This window comes from Podarcis melisellensis, assembly GCF_964234715.1.
Source record: "Podarcis melisellensis genome assembly, chromosome: 8".
Lineage (NCBI taxonomy): Eukaryota > Metazoa > Chordata > Lepidosauria > Squamata > Lacertidae > Podarcis > Podarcis melisellensis.
In genome coordinates this window covers 42842068-42859027 of record NC_138540.1, presented here as the reverse complement: position 1 = coordinate 42859027, position 16960 = coordinate 42842068, and the positions used below count along the sequence as shown (strand labels likewise).

Sequence of the window (16960 nt, the reverse complement as noted above, 5' to 3'; positions counted from 1 at the left end):
TAATAATAGCTGCTTCCATTCAAAAATATTTTGCCTGAAAGCATTTCCCTCACTAAAACAAATAATTTTAGAGCCAAAGCATCATTTTATGATTTACACACATACACACAAAAGTGTGAAAGAGCCCTTAAGAAAATGGCACTCATTTCTGACTAAACTGAGAGGGATCTGGCTGAGAAGCTCAGGATTTGCTGTCTCAAGTTCTTGATGTTGTTTTTTTCAGTGCCCCCAAATTCCCTCCCGTCTGGATGGTTTGTCAAGAGGGCTGGTGGCGGCAGTGATTACTGGATAGTTAAGACACAGCCTGTCTATCCTACAAGGCAGTGGTGGAAAAGAAGGGCATAGCCTTTCTGTTCTGATACAAGCACAGAATCCTTTTGAGAAGCTTGAAGCATGGCCCAGTTCCTGCCACGTGTAGGCCTGAGAGCCAAATCACTCAAAGAGGTGGTGTCCATCACCTCTGCTTCTTCCTTATGCAATCAGTCCCTTGCTCACTTTTGCAGCGAGGAGCCAGAAAGGTGTGCTGATCTGAACAAGAACCCGATTTGTCACTGGCAGGTGGAGTCTCAGAACAGCGATTAAGGAGCAAATCCAGGATTTTGCAAATTGCCAAGTAAGCACAAGGCAGAATTAATTTCAGTTTTGAAATGTGTCAGAAACCATGTTCACCTGAAACTGCCTGGCCACTCGCCAACAAAAAAATTCATGGTTTGATGAGAGAACTACTATTCTGGCTTAAACAAACAGAAAGTAGCTGGGGCTGTCAAGGGCTGTTTGTAATTGCAATTAAAGGAGACCATTACAGAGGAAAAACTAAGTGGCACTGACCTGCGAAAGAACAAATGGTTCGCTCTGGCTCACTTCTCTTGCTATTATGAAAGCCTTCAGTGTTTGAGGAGTCGTCTGTTCTCGCACCCACTTCTCCCCACTTGTTTAAAACCGGAATGCCCAGTATTTGGCCAGGAACACACTGCAATCTTGAGAAAGGGCACAGTGACACCGAAGTGAAATCTTCACACTCCAATGGGAAAGGACACGTTTTCCTCACAACCCGTGCTACAAATTCTACCAGCTCAGCAAACTCACACACAATTTTTTCTTTAGATTCAGGGAGAGGCCCCACCCACCCCAGGAAGAAAACGCTCCTTTCCACGCCGGTTTCACATGATGAAAAAGAAGTCTCAGGCAATCTTTTCCCTTCTTTCCTTCAAAACATGGTTTTGAAGCAGCCTCCAGAGTCTGGAGCCCTTTCAGATTACACAGGAACGCTGCTGGGTTTGCCTCTCCACGTGGCACGTAAGAGGCTGCCTTATGCCATCATGCCCTTGGCCCATCAAGTCCAGCATTGCCTCCACTGGCTGCTGCTCCCCGTAAAAATAAATGCAAGATTCCAGTCCTCATGGTTCCGGAGGGCTGATTTAAATAGGAACATAGGGAGCGGCCTTACACAAAAGTTCAGACCCTTGGACCCTGCAGCTCAGCATCATGTTTACTTTCACTCTTGTCTCTACTCTTTATTGACAAATCAAAGATTTTATTTTTATTGTATTTTTTCACATTTTATACTGAAAAATTGGGATGAGGAGGAGATGGCACTCCAGTGTTTCAAGCAAGATTCTTAACCTGGAGATGTTGAACCAAGGAAACTTTTGCACGCTGCATGGACAATCTTGCCTCTGACAAGTGTGCCTGTGGGGCACGTTTTTAAACATCAGTCATATTTTTAGGGACATACCTATTTTTGCTTTTTATAGTGGTACCTCGGGTTAAGTACTTAATTCGTTCCGGAGGTCCGTACTTAACCTGAAACTGTTCTTAACCTGAAGCACCACTTTAGCTAATGGGGCGTCCTGCTGCTGCTGCCGCGCCGCCAGAGCACGATTTCTGTTCTCATCCTGAAGCAAAGTTCTTAACCTGAAGCACTATTTCTGGGTTAGCGGAGTCTGTAACCTGAAGCGTATGTACCCTGACGTGTATGTAAACTGAGGTACCACTGTAGTATGAAGTGCCTGTGATAATAGGATCCAGTATTTTGATTTGCAGTTACCTTAATGTCCTTGTTTGGAAGCCAAATCGGCAGCCCCCAAAGGCAAGAGTTGTAACCTTTTGAAAGAGGGTCACAGTAGCTTTGTATATATAGAGATGGAGGATGTGCATGCAAAAAGGTCCTTTCCATCAGCCCTTATGACCCAGCTGCTACCACCCAGTAGCACTGAGAGGAAAGCAGCAGCCAGTCACTTTGCAAGGAAGGCTCTGGGATGGGTGGAGGGAAGAGAAACCTTCCATGATCTTTGCTTTATCAGTAGTTATCCTAGTCAGCTTGATTCCCCACCGCCCTGGTGGAAAAGTCACATGGAATATAAATACAAATAATAAACTTAATCAGAAATGCAATACTTGCTTTGTGAAGATATCGGGATTTAAAAATATAAAATAAAGAGGCTCCAAGACAAAAGACCAGCAACAGCAGTGTTATAATTCAGAGCACTTCGTTCAATTTAAAAATCAAACACATTCAAAAGGTAACAGAAATTGTTAATTATGAACAGCAAAAAGAGACCCAAAAGGGGTTGGGGTGGGGACACACTCAACCAAGAGATTACACATTTTTTTTACAAGGTGGAATTGATCGAGTTTACTACAGAACTGATAATAAAAGAAGAAGGGAGAACAAACACCACAAATATTGGAACAAAGCTATACCGACAAATGCAAACGTCATAATAAAAACGGCACTTTTTGAATTGAGACACTTAAGATATTTATTATTTAAGCCATTTAAAATCTAGCATAATCATTAAATTAGTAAAAAATACTTTTCTTCAAGAATAACAAAAAAAAACTTTTAAAGTTAGGTTTACATTTTTCCTACTTTTAAAAAAATAACTATGTTAAAAGAAAGGGGGGGGAGATTTGTAAGGGAGTCAATATTATATACTCGGGGGGGGGGGCATAAAGATAACCCCCTTGGCTGAGAGAGCCTCTGTGCAAGGTCCGTGCAATGGATTGGACTTCCCCATGTTGAGGATTAATTAGAAGGGGCAGGGGCAGTAAACCAGTGCTCCTTCCATGCAGAACTGCAGGACAGAGGAGGAAGGGCTTGCTCTCCTACTCCGGGGAAAGCTCATATAAGATGAAGACTCTTTGGAGTGGGACACACTCATGAAACGCCATGCGCACAGGGGCTTCATGCTCAAGACAGAAATGTTCTATCTGCACTTACAGGGGTTCCAAACTACATGCGTGGTGCACCCTCGCTTCCCAGAACAGGGCAGTTGTCATGCTCTGGTTCAGTCCCAGAGAAGCTGGGCTCTAGCAGCCATATGGACTCCAATAAGGCTAAGCCAGCATGAAGAGCCATTCAGCAGCCTCTTCACATAATGCTTTTATTTGTCAGGGGCCATGCCAATTTCAAGACCCAGCATGTCTGCAAAGTTCTATATAAGGTGAAACCGACATGTAATAAGAGTCATTTTGTGGAGCACAACTCAGCTAGTTATGCACCATGCGTTCCCACAAGCCTGATGTATTAATATTCTGCTGGCAAGTGATTTTAGTGGGAGTCTTCCTGTTTTTTGAAACCAGAAGCAGCTCTCAACCTACACCATTCGGGGGCAGCCTATTTTAGATGAGCAGCACCAAAGTGGATTTCACCCACATTGGGAATAAATGGATATAGATTAAAGTCACCCAGCTTTAATCATTCATATGTTTGTGCCCCTTTAGAAGTCCTTAAAACTTAAGAAGATTACAGCATAATTAACACAGGAGGCATGAAAGAGAGAGCTCTTTGGGGGAAGCTATGACTGGCTTGTGATATCGCTGTGCTTTAAATGTATGGTGGCCTTAGGTAGCATTACTTGATGAAAACAAAAACAAAAAACCCACAAGAACATCATTAAAAGCAGCCAGTGGCTTTAGTCATCAAGTTCAGCTCAGCTCTTTTGAGGAAAGTGTTTGGGTACATTCTTTTAATAAAACCTAAGGACCCAAAGTGACATTGCACAATTAGGATGGCTCCACAGTTTGTTAGCCATGTGTTTGATGCCTCGTGTGGAAAGAAAAGGGAGCCTCTTACCCAAGACCTTTCGTTAGGAATAATAATTAAAGAAACAAAGTTAACAAACAACAAAACATTTCATTACAAGTCCAGAAACAGCTGTAGTGGTTTGCAAAATAAAATAAAGCACATTATGAGCGTCATTGGAATTATTGTCGTATTCTGCAATAAGAAAGGGGGAGAGGGATTCAGTCAAACTTAAAAGAGAAATGGTATCTTAGTGGCATTTAATTACTGCTAGGGCAAGTCTTGATCTGTTACCTTCTTTTTAAAATATATACAAATACATATATTTTCAAATTGGGCATCTCTTATCTTCTTTCAAGTAAATACTTAAGAAAGATTTTAGCTGCCAACAACAGGAATTGGAATATTTTGGATTCTCCTTGCATGTTTGAGAAAGGCAGATGCAAAAACTGAACTGGACTAAAACTAGCACATTTTCTCAAATCTAAATTTCTAGGGAAGCCTGAGGAGAAGTAAGAAAACCACAAAAGCATGCTAGTCTGCCTGCAACTTAACAACCTCAGATCTGGCTCCCCTGCATTCTTGGTTTTACACTACATCTTGCTCTCAAAACCAACTTTTCAACGAGGTGCTTGTATTAGGCTCTTGCCCCAGTAGTTAGCAACGTTCATCCAATATATACTTACGATAAACATGCCACAGGTCACAATAAACACTGTAAAAAGGTGACCTGTTCTCCGAAAAGGGTATCATCCACAGGCCCTTCATATCTTGTACAATACATGACTTGCCCTATTCATAAAAAGTAACTTCAGTGTCAACTTACTTCCTTGAAGTTCGTATTTTGGGGGCGGGGGGATGCAAGCAGTTTTGCAGCACAAAGCTCTGAAGACAAACGACATGTTTGGTACACAGCCACTCATAGAGCTCTAAAAACCATTCACAGCAGTCATGAAGACTTAGAAATGTATCCCTTGGTAATATTCTGAGCCCTCCAGTTATTTGCCTGCCATTCTTGGCACCACAACAGACGACAAAGTCAACCCTCAATTGTCTGCCTGTTCTGCTTTTACAAAACTACTTTGCCTATTTGGAAAGAACAGTCGCCACATTTCAACAACACATACATGTTAACAACAAACAGCAACTGCATTATTCTGATACATGTCTGAAAGGAGAACAACAGGGAAGTTAAGGCCAACTTTTGTGTTGACAGGGTGGGGTGTTCTTAACTGCTAAGAAATGGGGTTCGTTAGGCACTTTTCCCACGGAACCCAACTCTCAAAAAAGATAAAGACACAAATATGCCTAACACTTCTGACAATACAAACATCTTGGTCACCTCTACTTTGGGCCACAAGAGGAAGCTGACCCCAAAGAATTATGGGAGCTCTAAGCTTGTTTGTTGGGGACATGGGTGGCGCTGTGGGTTAAACCACAGAGCCTAGGACTTGCCGATCAGAAGGTCGGCGGTTCGAATCCCCACAACGGGGTGAGCTCCTGTTCCTTGGTCCCTGCTCCTGCCAACTTAGCAGTTTGAAAGCACGTCAGAGTGCAAGTAGATAAATAGGTACCGCTCCGGCGGGAAGGTAAACGGCGTTTCCGTGTGCTGCTCTGGTTCGCCAGAAGCGGCTTAGTCATGCTGGCCACATGTCCCGGAAGCTGTACGCCGGCTCCCTCGGCCAATAAAGCGAGATGAGCGGCGCAACTCCAGAGTCGGTCACGACTGGACCTAATGGTCAGGGGTCCCTTTACCTTTTTAAGCTTGTTTGTTAAAGGTTTGAGAGTTGTTAGGAGACCATGATTGCCCTCACAGGGCTACAATTCCCAGCAGGGGGGATCTACTATGAAACAAATGAAGCTTAAGCTTCAAGGCCCCTCCTCATGGAGGAGCCCCAGAAGCAACTTTGATCCATGTTGCTTCAGAGTCAAACAAGTCAAACTGATTTTTTTTTTGTGGTATATATTTTAAGAATCCCAAAGTTTGAGAGTCAGGAGCACAGATGTTGAAACGGTGTGGTGATCTGTCATGGAATAACTCTACTGAAGACGAGAGCAGGGGCTACCCAGACTTTATTGCTGGTTGCGAAGGGGCCCCCATAACAGGTCAAACTTCAGGGCCCCCAAAATGTAGGCTTGCCATTGATTCTCAGAGTGGATAAATACTCGACCCCTCTTTACACAGCTCTGGGAGAGGGGTCTCTTAACAACTCTCAGCACCCACAACAAACTGCAGCTCCCAGAATTCTTTGGCAGAAGCCACAGCTGCTTAAAGCGGTATCATGGTATTTTAAACATATGGTGTGAATGTGGCCCCACAAGAGGCAGCATCTATGCTCCCTTCACTCTTCCACAAAGATGGTGCCTGTTTTGACGTATACATGTACCACTTAAATCAGAAGAGGCTAACCTGCGGCCCTTCCAGCATTGCTGGACTAGTACTCCCATCACTCCTGAACCCCTGGGCCTTGCTAGCGGGAGTTGGAAGCCTGACTTCTGAAGGGCCACAAGCCTCCCACATCTTCAAAACAATAAGTTGATCATATGCAAACGTAATTGCTTCAAACTAATTTGATCAACCAATTAATACGTATTTTAATTAGGTGACACCTGGGGGGAGGGGAGATTTCTGCGATGCAAAAACAGGGTCCCCTAACTCATGTTCTCCAGGATTAGGATGACATCGTCATTAAAAACAGTTAACTAACGGCTAGAGAATTACATGCGTATCATTAATTACCCTAAATGCTTGGTCCTCCTCTAAAAGGGCCCCTTGCACAAAGTGGGTAACCAGCAGCAAAACCTGCAGCTTTAGCAGCACTGATACTGGTACATTGTGTCTTGGACATTGCAAATGCCACTATAAAAAGGCAGGCATTTTATTCCTCTTTATGGTGGGCCAAAACCATAAAGCAAGTCTCATCCAAGAGAAGTAATACATTCTTCCTTTTGGCTTCCCATGGAAGGACTTGATTGTTGCCCCAACCCCCAACCCTTGCCTGCTGGTTTAGCTAAGAAAATACAGATTCTCAGCAAAACATTTGCACGGCTCCCCTGCTGGCATTATAGGTGGGTATGCCTCTTGGACAGCACAAACTGCTGGGATCATGAGCAGGAGGACAATTGAGCTCATGCTGTGCTTGTGGGCTCCCTATATGGGCATCTGGTTGGCCACTGTAAGAAGAGGCAGCGGCTATGTTCCCCCTCCATTGTTGGAGGCAGTATATGCCTCTGAATACCAGTTGCTGGGAATCACAAGAGGGGCGAGAGCAGCAGTGCTGTTGCACCCAGGTCCCACTTGCAGGTATTGGGGCATCTGGTTGACCACAGTGAGAACAGGATGCTTGACTGCGTGGGCCCCCTTTGGCCTGATCCAGCAGCTAGGCTCTCCTTAAGTCTGTTTGCACTATGAAAGCATGGGGAGGGGAGGGATAATATCTGCTTCAATTGGTGTTAACATTCACGATTCGTAGTCAAATGAATCAATGCAGGAGACTGTAGTTTCGTGAAAGGAAACTTTGCCAACAGGAGTTGCGGTCCAACAACACCTGGAGGGCACAGGACTGGGCTACGGTTGCTGGCAAAGCATTCCTGGTAACCCCTCCAAACAATGAATTTCTCAGGGTTCATTTTGGAGTGTGAAAGGCACAACACTGGCTTGAAATGGTTGAGGCCAGCTCAGATACAGGCAGCCCAACAAAAAACACAATTGCCATGCCTGAGGTGGAAGACCTACAGCGCACCCCACTCAGTAGCCGTGCAGTTAAATGGCCTTTTGAAAAGGACAACCCCAACCCTCAAACACCACAACTTCTTTAGGGTTGCCAGTGTGCTGCCTTCTGAATGATGCTGGACTCAACATCTCTCTCCATTGGCTTTGCTGCCTGGGGCTGATAAGAGCTGGAATCTAACCAAAGCTGGAAGGCAGCTACCCCTGTTGTAAAACATTTGCTACACTCCTCCTATGCCTCAAAAACGGGCCTCTCAGCTGGACCATAACACTGCCCTAGTGTGACTGAACTACTTCCTGTGTTGACGGATGCTGGAAATTCTGTGGGGTTGGAAGGCGGGACTTCCAGGGGTCAAGTTTAATTCCCAACGATTAGCACAGGGAGAGAGGAGAAAACCTTTAAATAAAAATAAGAGGACTTGCCAGAACAACGGAAGCAAAAGATTAACATTGAAATGTATACAAGCAGGTCCCCCTTGCTTGCTTGATCCCCTAAGACATGAAGTCATAAGACCACTGCCAGGGGGGCAGGGGATGAGATGGCAGCAGACACTCCAAGCTTGGCCAGTTACAAAGCCTCCGCACAGGCTGAACTAGAGCCAGGCACACAAAACTGCTACAGGCCGCCGCTGCCCACCCAGAGCTTCTGCTGTTTGCAAACTTTTGTTCCAAGTCTTCCAGGTTCGGCATCACATGGAACTGTCATTCCCACCCCTTCCCCCTACCAGCCCCAAGAGCAAATGGATGTCAGTGGAGCCTATGACACTCTATGCAGAAAAAGAAAGTGGCAGGGTTTGGCATAACCGTCTGTGCAGCCAGAAGTCGCCGATCGATCCTGCAGAAGATACCGGGTGAAGGCCGATCATGGAGAGCAGGCTGGATTTCTCCTGTAGCCACCAAAGCTGGCAGCGTTTCAATTCTGGCCACAGAGATTGCTGTGCCACATCATCGTGGATTCAGAGGCCCCGGAGGGAGCTTTTAGCTTGGGTGCCCAAGAGGTGTCAACTTAAGAACCGCCCGGAAGGAATGTCGCAAGGGTGACCATATACAAAATGTTTATTGCAAGTCAAATACAAAGCGGAACTACATGGGAATCTTAAAAGGGAAAAAGGGGAGAAAAATAAAAAGCAGATCCCTAAAAAAAATAATTAACAACAATAATAATTAAAAAAAAAAGAAGAAGTCCATGTTGGGGCAGCCAAGTCTTTTTGCGAGTGGAATTAAGTTGATATCTGTGCAAGTCCACAATTTCAGCGTCACAGTTTTCCTTGTTTTTGCCTGTGTGTGCGTGTCCATCTGTTTTAAGGAGTGTAAAGCTGGGGGTGGGAGGGGCACAGACATTTTTTGCGCCCCAGGAAAACCCTCCTCCGGCAAGAGAATCAGTTGCGTTGGATTCTTTGTCCTTTCTGGACATGTGGAGGGGCAGTTGTGGGCCTGCTGGTGATTCTTGGCAACTCTCGTTTTCCTTCTGCAAAGGAACTCAGGGTGGAGAAACTTAGGCCGCTAATGAAAGAGAGGACCAAGCAAAGGACAGACCAAAGAGTCCAGCCCACAGCTGCACATGTAAACATTGCCATCCTGTTGGCTTCCCTGTTGGTGGGTCTACTGAGGCCTCTTGAGGTTCCCAGCAGAAGCTTCTCTTCCTGGATTGAATTTGCACCTGGGACTCTTTGCCTCCTGCCTCTGGTCAGCTGCCTGGCTTGGGGGAAAGGGGAGGGAGGGAGGGAGGAGGGGAGGGCCATGCAGGCAGCAGGGGTCTAGGGACTTGTCACTGTCAGGCCCCTGGCTTCGAGGTTTGCTTTCTTGTTGAACGAAGAGTCCGACGTACTCGTGGTTTTCAAAATAATATTGTGCGTTGATTTGGACCGAATGCCTTTCCTCTAGTTTTAAGATTCCTGTGGGACAACCTCCATCAGCTTCTGGCACAGGACTGTCGTGGAATCTGTTTTGAGGTAGGGTTGGGGGTGGGGATGGACAAAAAACAAAAATGACCAAACTGCATTGTGAAATGCTTGGAAACCGTAAACACTGAAGGGAGTTTTAAGGACACTCTAACAAATCGTTGTTCTGCTTAGAATCAGCAGGAGTGTGTGGCTCTCTCAAATGTGCACCTGTCCCCTGCCTGGTGCATAGTCTAGGTGTCAGTGTGCAGACAAAACCACAATAGGTTTGCTTGGTTGTAAGTGGCTTTGGGTTGCCTTGGACAAGATAAAGTAACCAGCAACATCATCATCATTAAAAGTGGTTTGAGCATTAGATCATGGTGAGTGGTGAGTATGCTCACACCGCTTTTGCCTCTGTCGAACAGGGCTTGGAAGTATTTCCCCCCCAGAAAACCTGTAGCACCTGTTCATCCAGAGGGACAAAAGAGAAACATAGCTGCACAAGCCTCTCTCAAAATGTTCCCCATTCAACTTCTGCCTGCTTCCAGCAAAAGGGCTGGACACTTGGCTTGCACCAGCACTTTCTGGCTACAAGGAGATTTTCTTGGGCGGGAGGGTGATAAACAACACAAGGCAGTAAGAGCATTAGCTTTGTATTAAGACACTTGCAAGATATTCCTTCTATCCACCCTGGAATATTCCATATGCCTCCCACCTCCCTGGCCACCCCGCTATTCTCTGAAAGGAAGGAAGGCCTGCAGTGCAGGACCCAATTAATATGCTGATTTGTCACCCAACAGCTTTAAAAATTGGCTTCTCTAAGAGCAGCGACGGATACTTGGAAGAGGAAGAAAGTGTGTGTGTGTAAAGGGGGAGAGAATCCGAGAGAGGAACCACTGAAAAGCTCTTGCGTTCTCCACCCGAAAGTGCAGCATTAAACCCTTGGCGCTTCTGCTAGTCTGCATTTCTAGGTCAGCCTGTTTGTTGTTGTCGTCTCGAGCCCCCGGAGAGACAGATGGTGGTGTTTAGTTACATGGACACCATCCAGTGAGACTTCTCATGATTCAGCTGTTCAAACAGAACTTTGTTTCTGGGGCTGAAAAAGAAGGAGAGCAGGCCAGGAGCACCAAATGGCCCCCAACACTTGCTCTGTGGAGTGGACATATACAAGCTGGCTGCCCTCAAGTTGTTGTTGTTGTTGTTTAATATATTTTTATATCCCACCTTTCTCTCAACTTGGAATTCAAGATGGCTTGCAGCATTTTTAAAACAACTTCATAAAATGCAAAATAGTGAAGATAAACTAGTTAAAAGCAATAGCTAAAAGACAACAAAGCACATTTAGAACCAGCATGAAAATATTGATTGCCCTGAGAGCAGCCCAGTGGTCAAAATCATTTCCACATAGTTTTCAAAGGCCCGTCTGAATAGGAAGGTCTTAGCCTGACGGGAAAGTTAACAAGGAGAGAGACAGGCCAACAGGGGAGTCGGAGAAGAGAGAGCTAAGAGAACTGTGACTGGGAGCTGATTAAAGTTGCATTTTAGTTGTGTGAAATAAACCAGATCTTAGGCTTTTCTGCTTATAGGAACAGAGGATGCTGCCCTCTGTCAAGGCAGACCATTGGTCCACCCAGCTCAGTACCAGGCTCTCTGGGATTTCACTCAGAAGAGGTTTTCCCTGCTCAACCTGGAGAGACCAGGGACTGAACTGGGGATATCTGGCAGGCAAAGGATGTTGTTGGAGAGTATTCTGCACACCCGTGGCACCACCAAGCAAGCACAGAATCTGGAAATGTGTAAGCATAAGGGAATTTGCTCAGCTGGCATGAGGCAACCTACCTGCAGAGTTCAGGCTTCCTGGTTACAAAGACTGGGGTGGGATTGAGTGTGTGTGGAGGGTTAGGGTTGGAGGATGCAAAGAGGCAATGTAGCAGAAATACTAGTTCCTAGAACCTAGAATTCCAGCTGCCCCCACAAAACCTGACTGGTCTTTCTCAGTCAGGCAGAAAAAAAGTGTGCCTGGGGGTAGTATGCCTGTGTTCTTCTTGGTGCTGCTTGGATAAATGCATGAATCTAACCTTTGGAACATTTTGTAAGTAAAGCATTTTAAACTTACTTAACAGTGTGTTGTCTGTTCATTGCAAGAGGAATAGAAAGAGGGAGGCACTTTGCAAGCTGACTGAACAGGATATGCAAAAGGTTAAACGGTTTACATTCCTAATGCTGCTTGACTTTATGAGTTCAAACTCTGCTACTAGTGATTCTCTCCTGCTGGAGAATGAGTTTAGTGCCACACTTTGAAACCAGGCATCCAGCTGATTCTTTTGTTATTTATCCCACACAAGTGGGTCAAAGATAATATATTTTTCCTCCCATACTTTTAACAATTTATTGAAAGGGGATTAAAAAAAACCCCTACACAAATCAATTTAATACCATTATGCTGCGATCAAGAGTACGGATTACTGTTCTCGCACCCATTCCTAACCCGCACAATGCCACCATCACCCTGCAACCCAGGAAAGGGACTCACATATGAGCTGGAGAAGCCACTTTGGTTTGTTTTTCCACCAGACCCCAAAGTAGTAAACGGGGACCCCGCTGAGAATGATGGCAAAGCCAATGCCACACTCCTTTGGGGTCATCCAGAAAGAGACGACAATCAGGAATATGCAGGCCAGGATGAAGAAGATGGGCAAAAGGAGGTTCACCTGTACATGGGAAAGGGCCGGGGGGATGGGACACAAAAGAGCAGCAAAATCAGACAATTTCTATACTCAAAGAAAAAAACCCAATTGGCCTGGATTAACCACTCACTGCTTCAGTTTTGTTTAATTCAATTAAAAACCTTTCTAGACCACTTGGAGATCAAGGTGGCACATGTAGTGTCCCCCCCCCTGCCCCCAACAACACTGTGAGGTTGGCAGGCTGAGAGGCAGTGACTGGCCCAAGGTCCAATCCAGTGAGCTTCATGGGCAGTTGAGGATCCGAACCGTGGTCTCCCAAATCAAACACTCTAACTACCACACCACACTGGCTCCCACACTTCCCCCCCACATTTTACAACCCCCAATAAGTCCATTTAAAAAATAAAGCTAATTTATTATACGCTAGCATGACAAGAGAGCTTCTTCCCACTTTAACTGTGTAAACATAAAATTTCTGGTATGTGCTTAAATGCCTCCCAAAAGATTGGGGTAAATCTGCAGGGACCTTTGAAGCAGAAACAAAAGCAAGGGAAGACCAGCCTGTCCTCAGCTGAATGTAAAAGCCCTCTTGCAGCTCACTACTTGGTTCTGGCCTTGAAGTAATGGCCCAGCTATGCCTTTTCCCTCCTCCCCCACTTGCCTCGAGTGCCTTTTTCAGTCTGTAAATCTGAGGCTGAAGCTTCTCTCACTTTTTAATTGAAATGAGTCAGTTTAGGAAACAATAACTGACTGAAAAGCAGGATGAAATTATAGTAAATCAATAAACAGAGCCCACAAAAAGAGCCCTGCTGGATCAAGCCAATGACCCGTCTAGTCCAGCATCCTGTTCTCACAGTGGTCAGCCAGAGGCCTGTGGGAAACTCGAAAGCGGGACCTGAGCACAACAGCAGCAGTCTGCCCAGCTGCGCTTCCCAGTACCTGCCTCTAACCATAGAAGCAGAGCATGGCCATTGTGGCTGGCAGCCAATGATAGCCTTGTCCCCCATGAAAACCCCCACACTTCTGCTGCCGCCACCACATCCCTCTCTCACCCTTATAGGCCTCTCCAGCTCTGGCTTCTTGTATCTCAACCACAACATGCCGATGATAGCCAGGGCCACGCAGAGCCAGTTGAAGAAGCTGAAGAAGTTGATGACCGAGAATATGTCGTTGGAGAAGGCATAGAGCAAAGTCATGATGCACTGCAGATTTGGAAGGGGGGAGCGGGGAGAGGAGAGGAAACAGATCGATAAAATTCAGGAGTGACCCAAATGACAATCATTGCCTTTTAATGCCTGCCCTCCCTTGCAAAAATGAGAATTAATGGAGGACGTGGTAGCGCAGGCGATTTTGCCATTTGAACGGCAGCCACTAGAAAACAAACGTGGCTCTTGCACTTGAGTTTTAAACCTTTGAAACGTGTGCAGTGGAGGTAGGCATAGAACCAGCAGACAGAAGCAGGAAATTCAAACAAGCAAGGTGGCTAGTCCTTCTCTGTTTCCCCCAAAACTTAAAAAAACAAACAAACCTACAACGCCCCTCAGTTCTCCATTAAATGGAAGCTGCTCTCTGGAACAACTTTCCAAACCTCAGCCAGGGGTCCGCACTCTGCTCTCTCAAGCAAAAGATTTGCTCAACACAGTAGTGGCAAGTTGGTCCCCCTCCAGATGTTGCTAGTTGGTAAGTCCATCACACACACACACATCTCCGCAACCATGAGGCATACTGGCTGCTAGGGTGGATGGGGCTTGGAGTTCACAGACCCTCCAGGTGTCCCTATTTCCCAGGGACAGTCCCGGATTTACAAAAGCCGTCCCGGCTTCTTATTTGATCCCAGAATGTCCTGCTTTTCCTTAGGATGTTCCGATTTTCATCAGAGAAATGTTGGAGGGTATAGAGTTATCTGACCCCCATCTGAAGGCAGCCCTGTATTGGGAAGGGTTTTTTTAATGTTTAATGTTTTATTATGTTTTTATATGTGTTGGAAGCTTCCCAGAGTGGTTGAGGCAACCCAGTCAGATAGGCGGGGTATTATTAGGGGTGGTATTATTTGGGACGCCTCTATTTTCATCAGAGAAATGTTGGAGGGTATGAGCCCAGTGACACCTGCAGAGCTACAGATGTTTCCTATCCATGGCTTAATCCCACACACGTCCTCTCTGAAAATTGCCGCAGCCTTCTGCATTGTCAGGCAAAAGTGAATTCTATGTAGACGCACACACACACCCCCAGTCAAAACTGAGTGCATTTCAGCAGGGTGATCCAATCCAGTGTCCGTGACTGCTGTCCACACCACGCTCCCCACTGCCAGGCCAAATCCACTGGTGTTGATGACAATGCACTGCTGTTCTCAAGAGAAGCAGCTGGCTTAAGCTGGGTGAGAACAGCTTTGCTGTCCTTGTCACCACAGGCTCTGGCATGAGGATCCTGGCACACTCTCAGCCTGTGCTGCAGGGAGTTCTTCGAGCAGCAAGAGGCAGCCAGGAATGCTGCAGAGTGCCCCCCCCCCGCCAAAGCTGGGACCTCTCTTCTGCTTTCTCTCCCGCCCCCCTCTCTCGCTCTCTCTCTCGAAAAGAGAGTAATGCAGCTGTCCGCGTTGCCTCTTCCACTGCTGTGTCCCCCAAAGCTATAAAGAACAGTCCATGAGGAAACGAGAATGCAAGAGCAGCCCTGCTCCACCTGACCAAAGGCTCATCTATCTTAGCACCCGGCTTCTCTATGTGGAAGCTGGCAAGTGGGGGACAAAGCCACCCCTTTCTGACAAACCTCTGCTGCTGCTGCTACTGCTCCCCAGCAGCTGGTATTCTGTGACAAAACCTCCAGCTAAAGAAGCAGTGTGGGGCCAGAGCATCTGTCTTGCAACCAGAGGGTTCTGGGTTCAATCTTCAGGTAGGGTTGGGGAGACTCCTGCCTGAAATCCTGGAGGGACACTGATATCAGATGCCCTTTTAAAATGTGTTAGGGAGGGAAGGGATGGTTGGGTTGCTCTTGTTTTTGTTTTTATTACATATTTTGTGTTTTTATATTGTGATTTTATGCCGTCAACCTCTGAGATCTGCAGGTATAGAGTGGTATACATATTTAAATAACAGTAGCAGTAGCAGTAATAATAACAATAATAATTAGCCATAATGACAGATAGCCACTGCCCATGAATTTGCTCAATCCACTTTTAAAAGTCATATCAAAATTCCTGCAGGAGTGAACAAGCACCAAACATTTTGGGGAAGCTGCTCTAACCCTCCTGATCGTTTTGGATGAACTTTTCTCCAGCTTCAGAGTGTCCTGCCCCCAGCCCCAGAAGGGGCAAGCAGGACAATAGACCACTAGCCCAAAGGTGGTATAAAGTGCCACAGCTTTAGATCAGGGCAGATCTTCCCCTGCTTTGAGGGACCCAAGCGATGCAGCTGTAATAAGCCGAATGAGAAGGTGGGCTGGAAGCAAGCAAGGATAGAGGCAGCCTTGGCTAGTTGGATATGTTCAACAGGTGCTGCTGCTTGGGCACTGCAAACGAAAGGCACACCAATTCGAAAGCAAAATGTAGGCAGTCTTTTGCAAATGGCATCAGCCTTCAGCTGTGGGGTTCAAAAGGCGATGCCTGCAAGACTAACTCTTCCTAAACCATCTCCGAATGACACGGTTGCTTCTCAATTCTGGACGGAGGTCACTGCCTGTATAAACTTGGTCCTGAGAACAGATTGAAAATCCACCGACAAAACAGCATTGCTGCTGTTTAGGGAGCTCTATTCCAAGGGCAGCGGAACTGGTTTGTAAGTCATGGCCCGCAAGTTGCCAAACCTATCATTTTACATCACTGGAAGAGTAAACACCATCACAACAATCCAGCAGCAGACAGAAGAGCTGTCCTCACTCGCCAAACATAGCGATGTATCGTTGGGAACAGAAACTGGATGCTTACCAAGCTGCAAGGAAAGCCGACAGCTAACTCTCTGCCTAATGAATGTAGAAGATATTTTGATTATAATACACGCCCCCTCCAAACTGAAACTTGAATGAGCAGAACTGTTGAAGGTGGACCCACCCCCTCCTGACACCACCAGCCATTTTGTTGTAATGGTTGTGCCAACAGAACTATCTTTTTTTTTAACTAAAAAATCCACTTAAGAAAGTAAGATGTAGCCATTGATATCCCTCTCCTCTCTGAATTTGTGTAATCATCTTGTAAAGCCATCTAGGTTGGGGGTCATCACTGCCTATAGCACCCATCAAATGGAAAGGATCAAGGTTTTCCTGTGGGCCTCCTTACTGTGAAGACGAGTGAAGGCACTGGCGTGAGGAGCCTGGGATGGATCATAGACAGAACAGAAGGCAGGTGTCCCTCACGAGCACCAACGAAGAACAGCCTAAGAGAGAGAGGAAAGAACAACACTGTGGTTAATTCACACTGCCTGAAATTACTTTAAGAGGGCCGTGCAGCTAGAAGGAGCTCCTTGGTGAGGTTTGGGGAGCCAAATTACTGTGCCTCAGAGGATTCTGTCTGGAGCCGCACCAGTTTCATACAGACAAGGAGGAAGCTAATCCTCCATGCCTCTGTCCGCTGCACAGTGTGAAAGGGAAGGGCCACTCTGAGATATTCTCCAATGGGATTGAGGGGATGTAGGTCAGGGGCACA

The 16960-nt window shown here is 46.1% G+C and overlaps 1 protein-coding gene across 1 annotated transcript in view; it reads right to left on the bottom strand.

Moving 5' to 3' along the window:
• Positions 1–8795: 8795 nt before the first annotated feature.
• The window catches only part of SLC7A5 (solute carrier family 7 member 5), a 45998-nt gene continuing 37833 nt past the window's right edge, over positions 8796–16960 (bottom strand). The window contains exons 7-10 of the mRNA XM_081920212.1: positions 16595–16691; positions 13380–13529; positions 12174–12351; positions 8796–9699 (exon numbers count right to left, since the gene is read on the bottom strand). Coding sequence (XP_081776338.1) covers positions 9644–9699; positions 12174–12351; positions 13380–13529; positions 16595–16691 — 481 coding nt within the window. The 3' untranslated portion in view covers positions 8796–9643. The remainder of the gene's footprint in view (positions 9700–12173; positions 12352–13379; positions 13530–16594; positions 16692–16960) is intronic.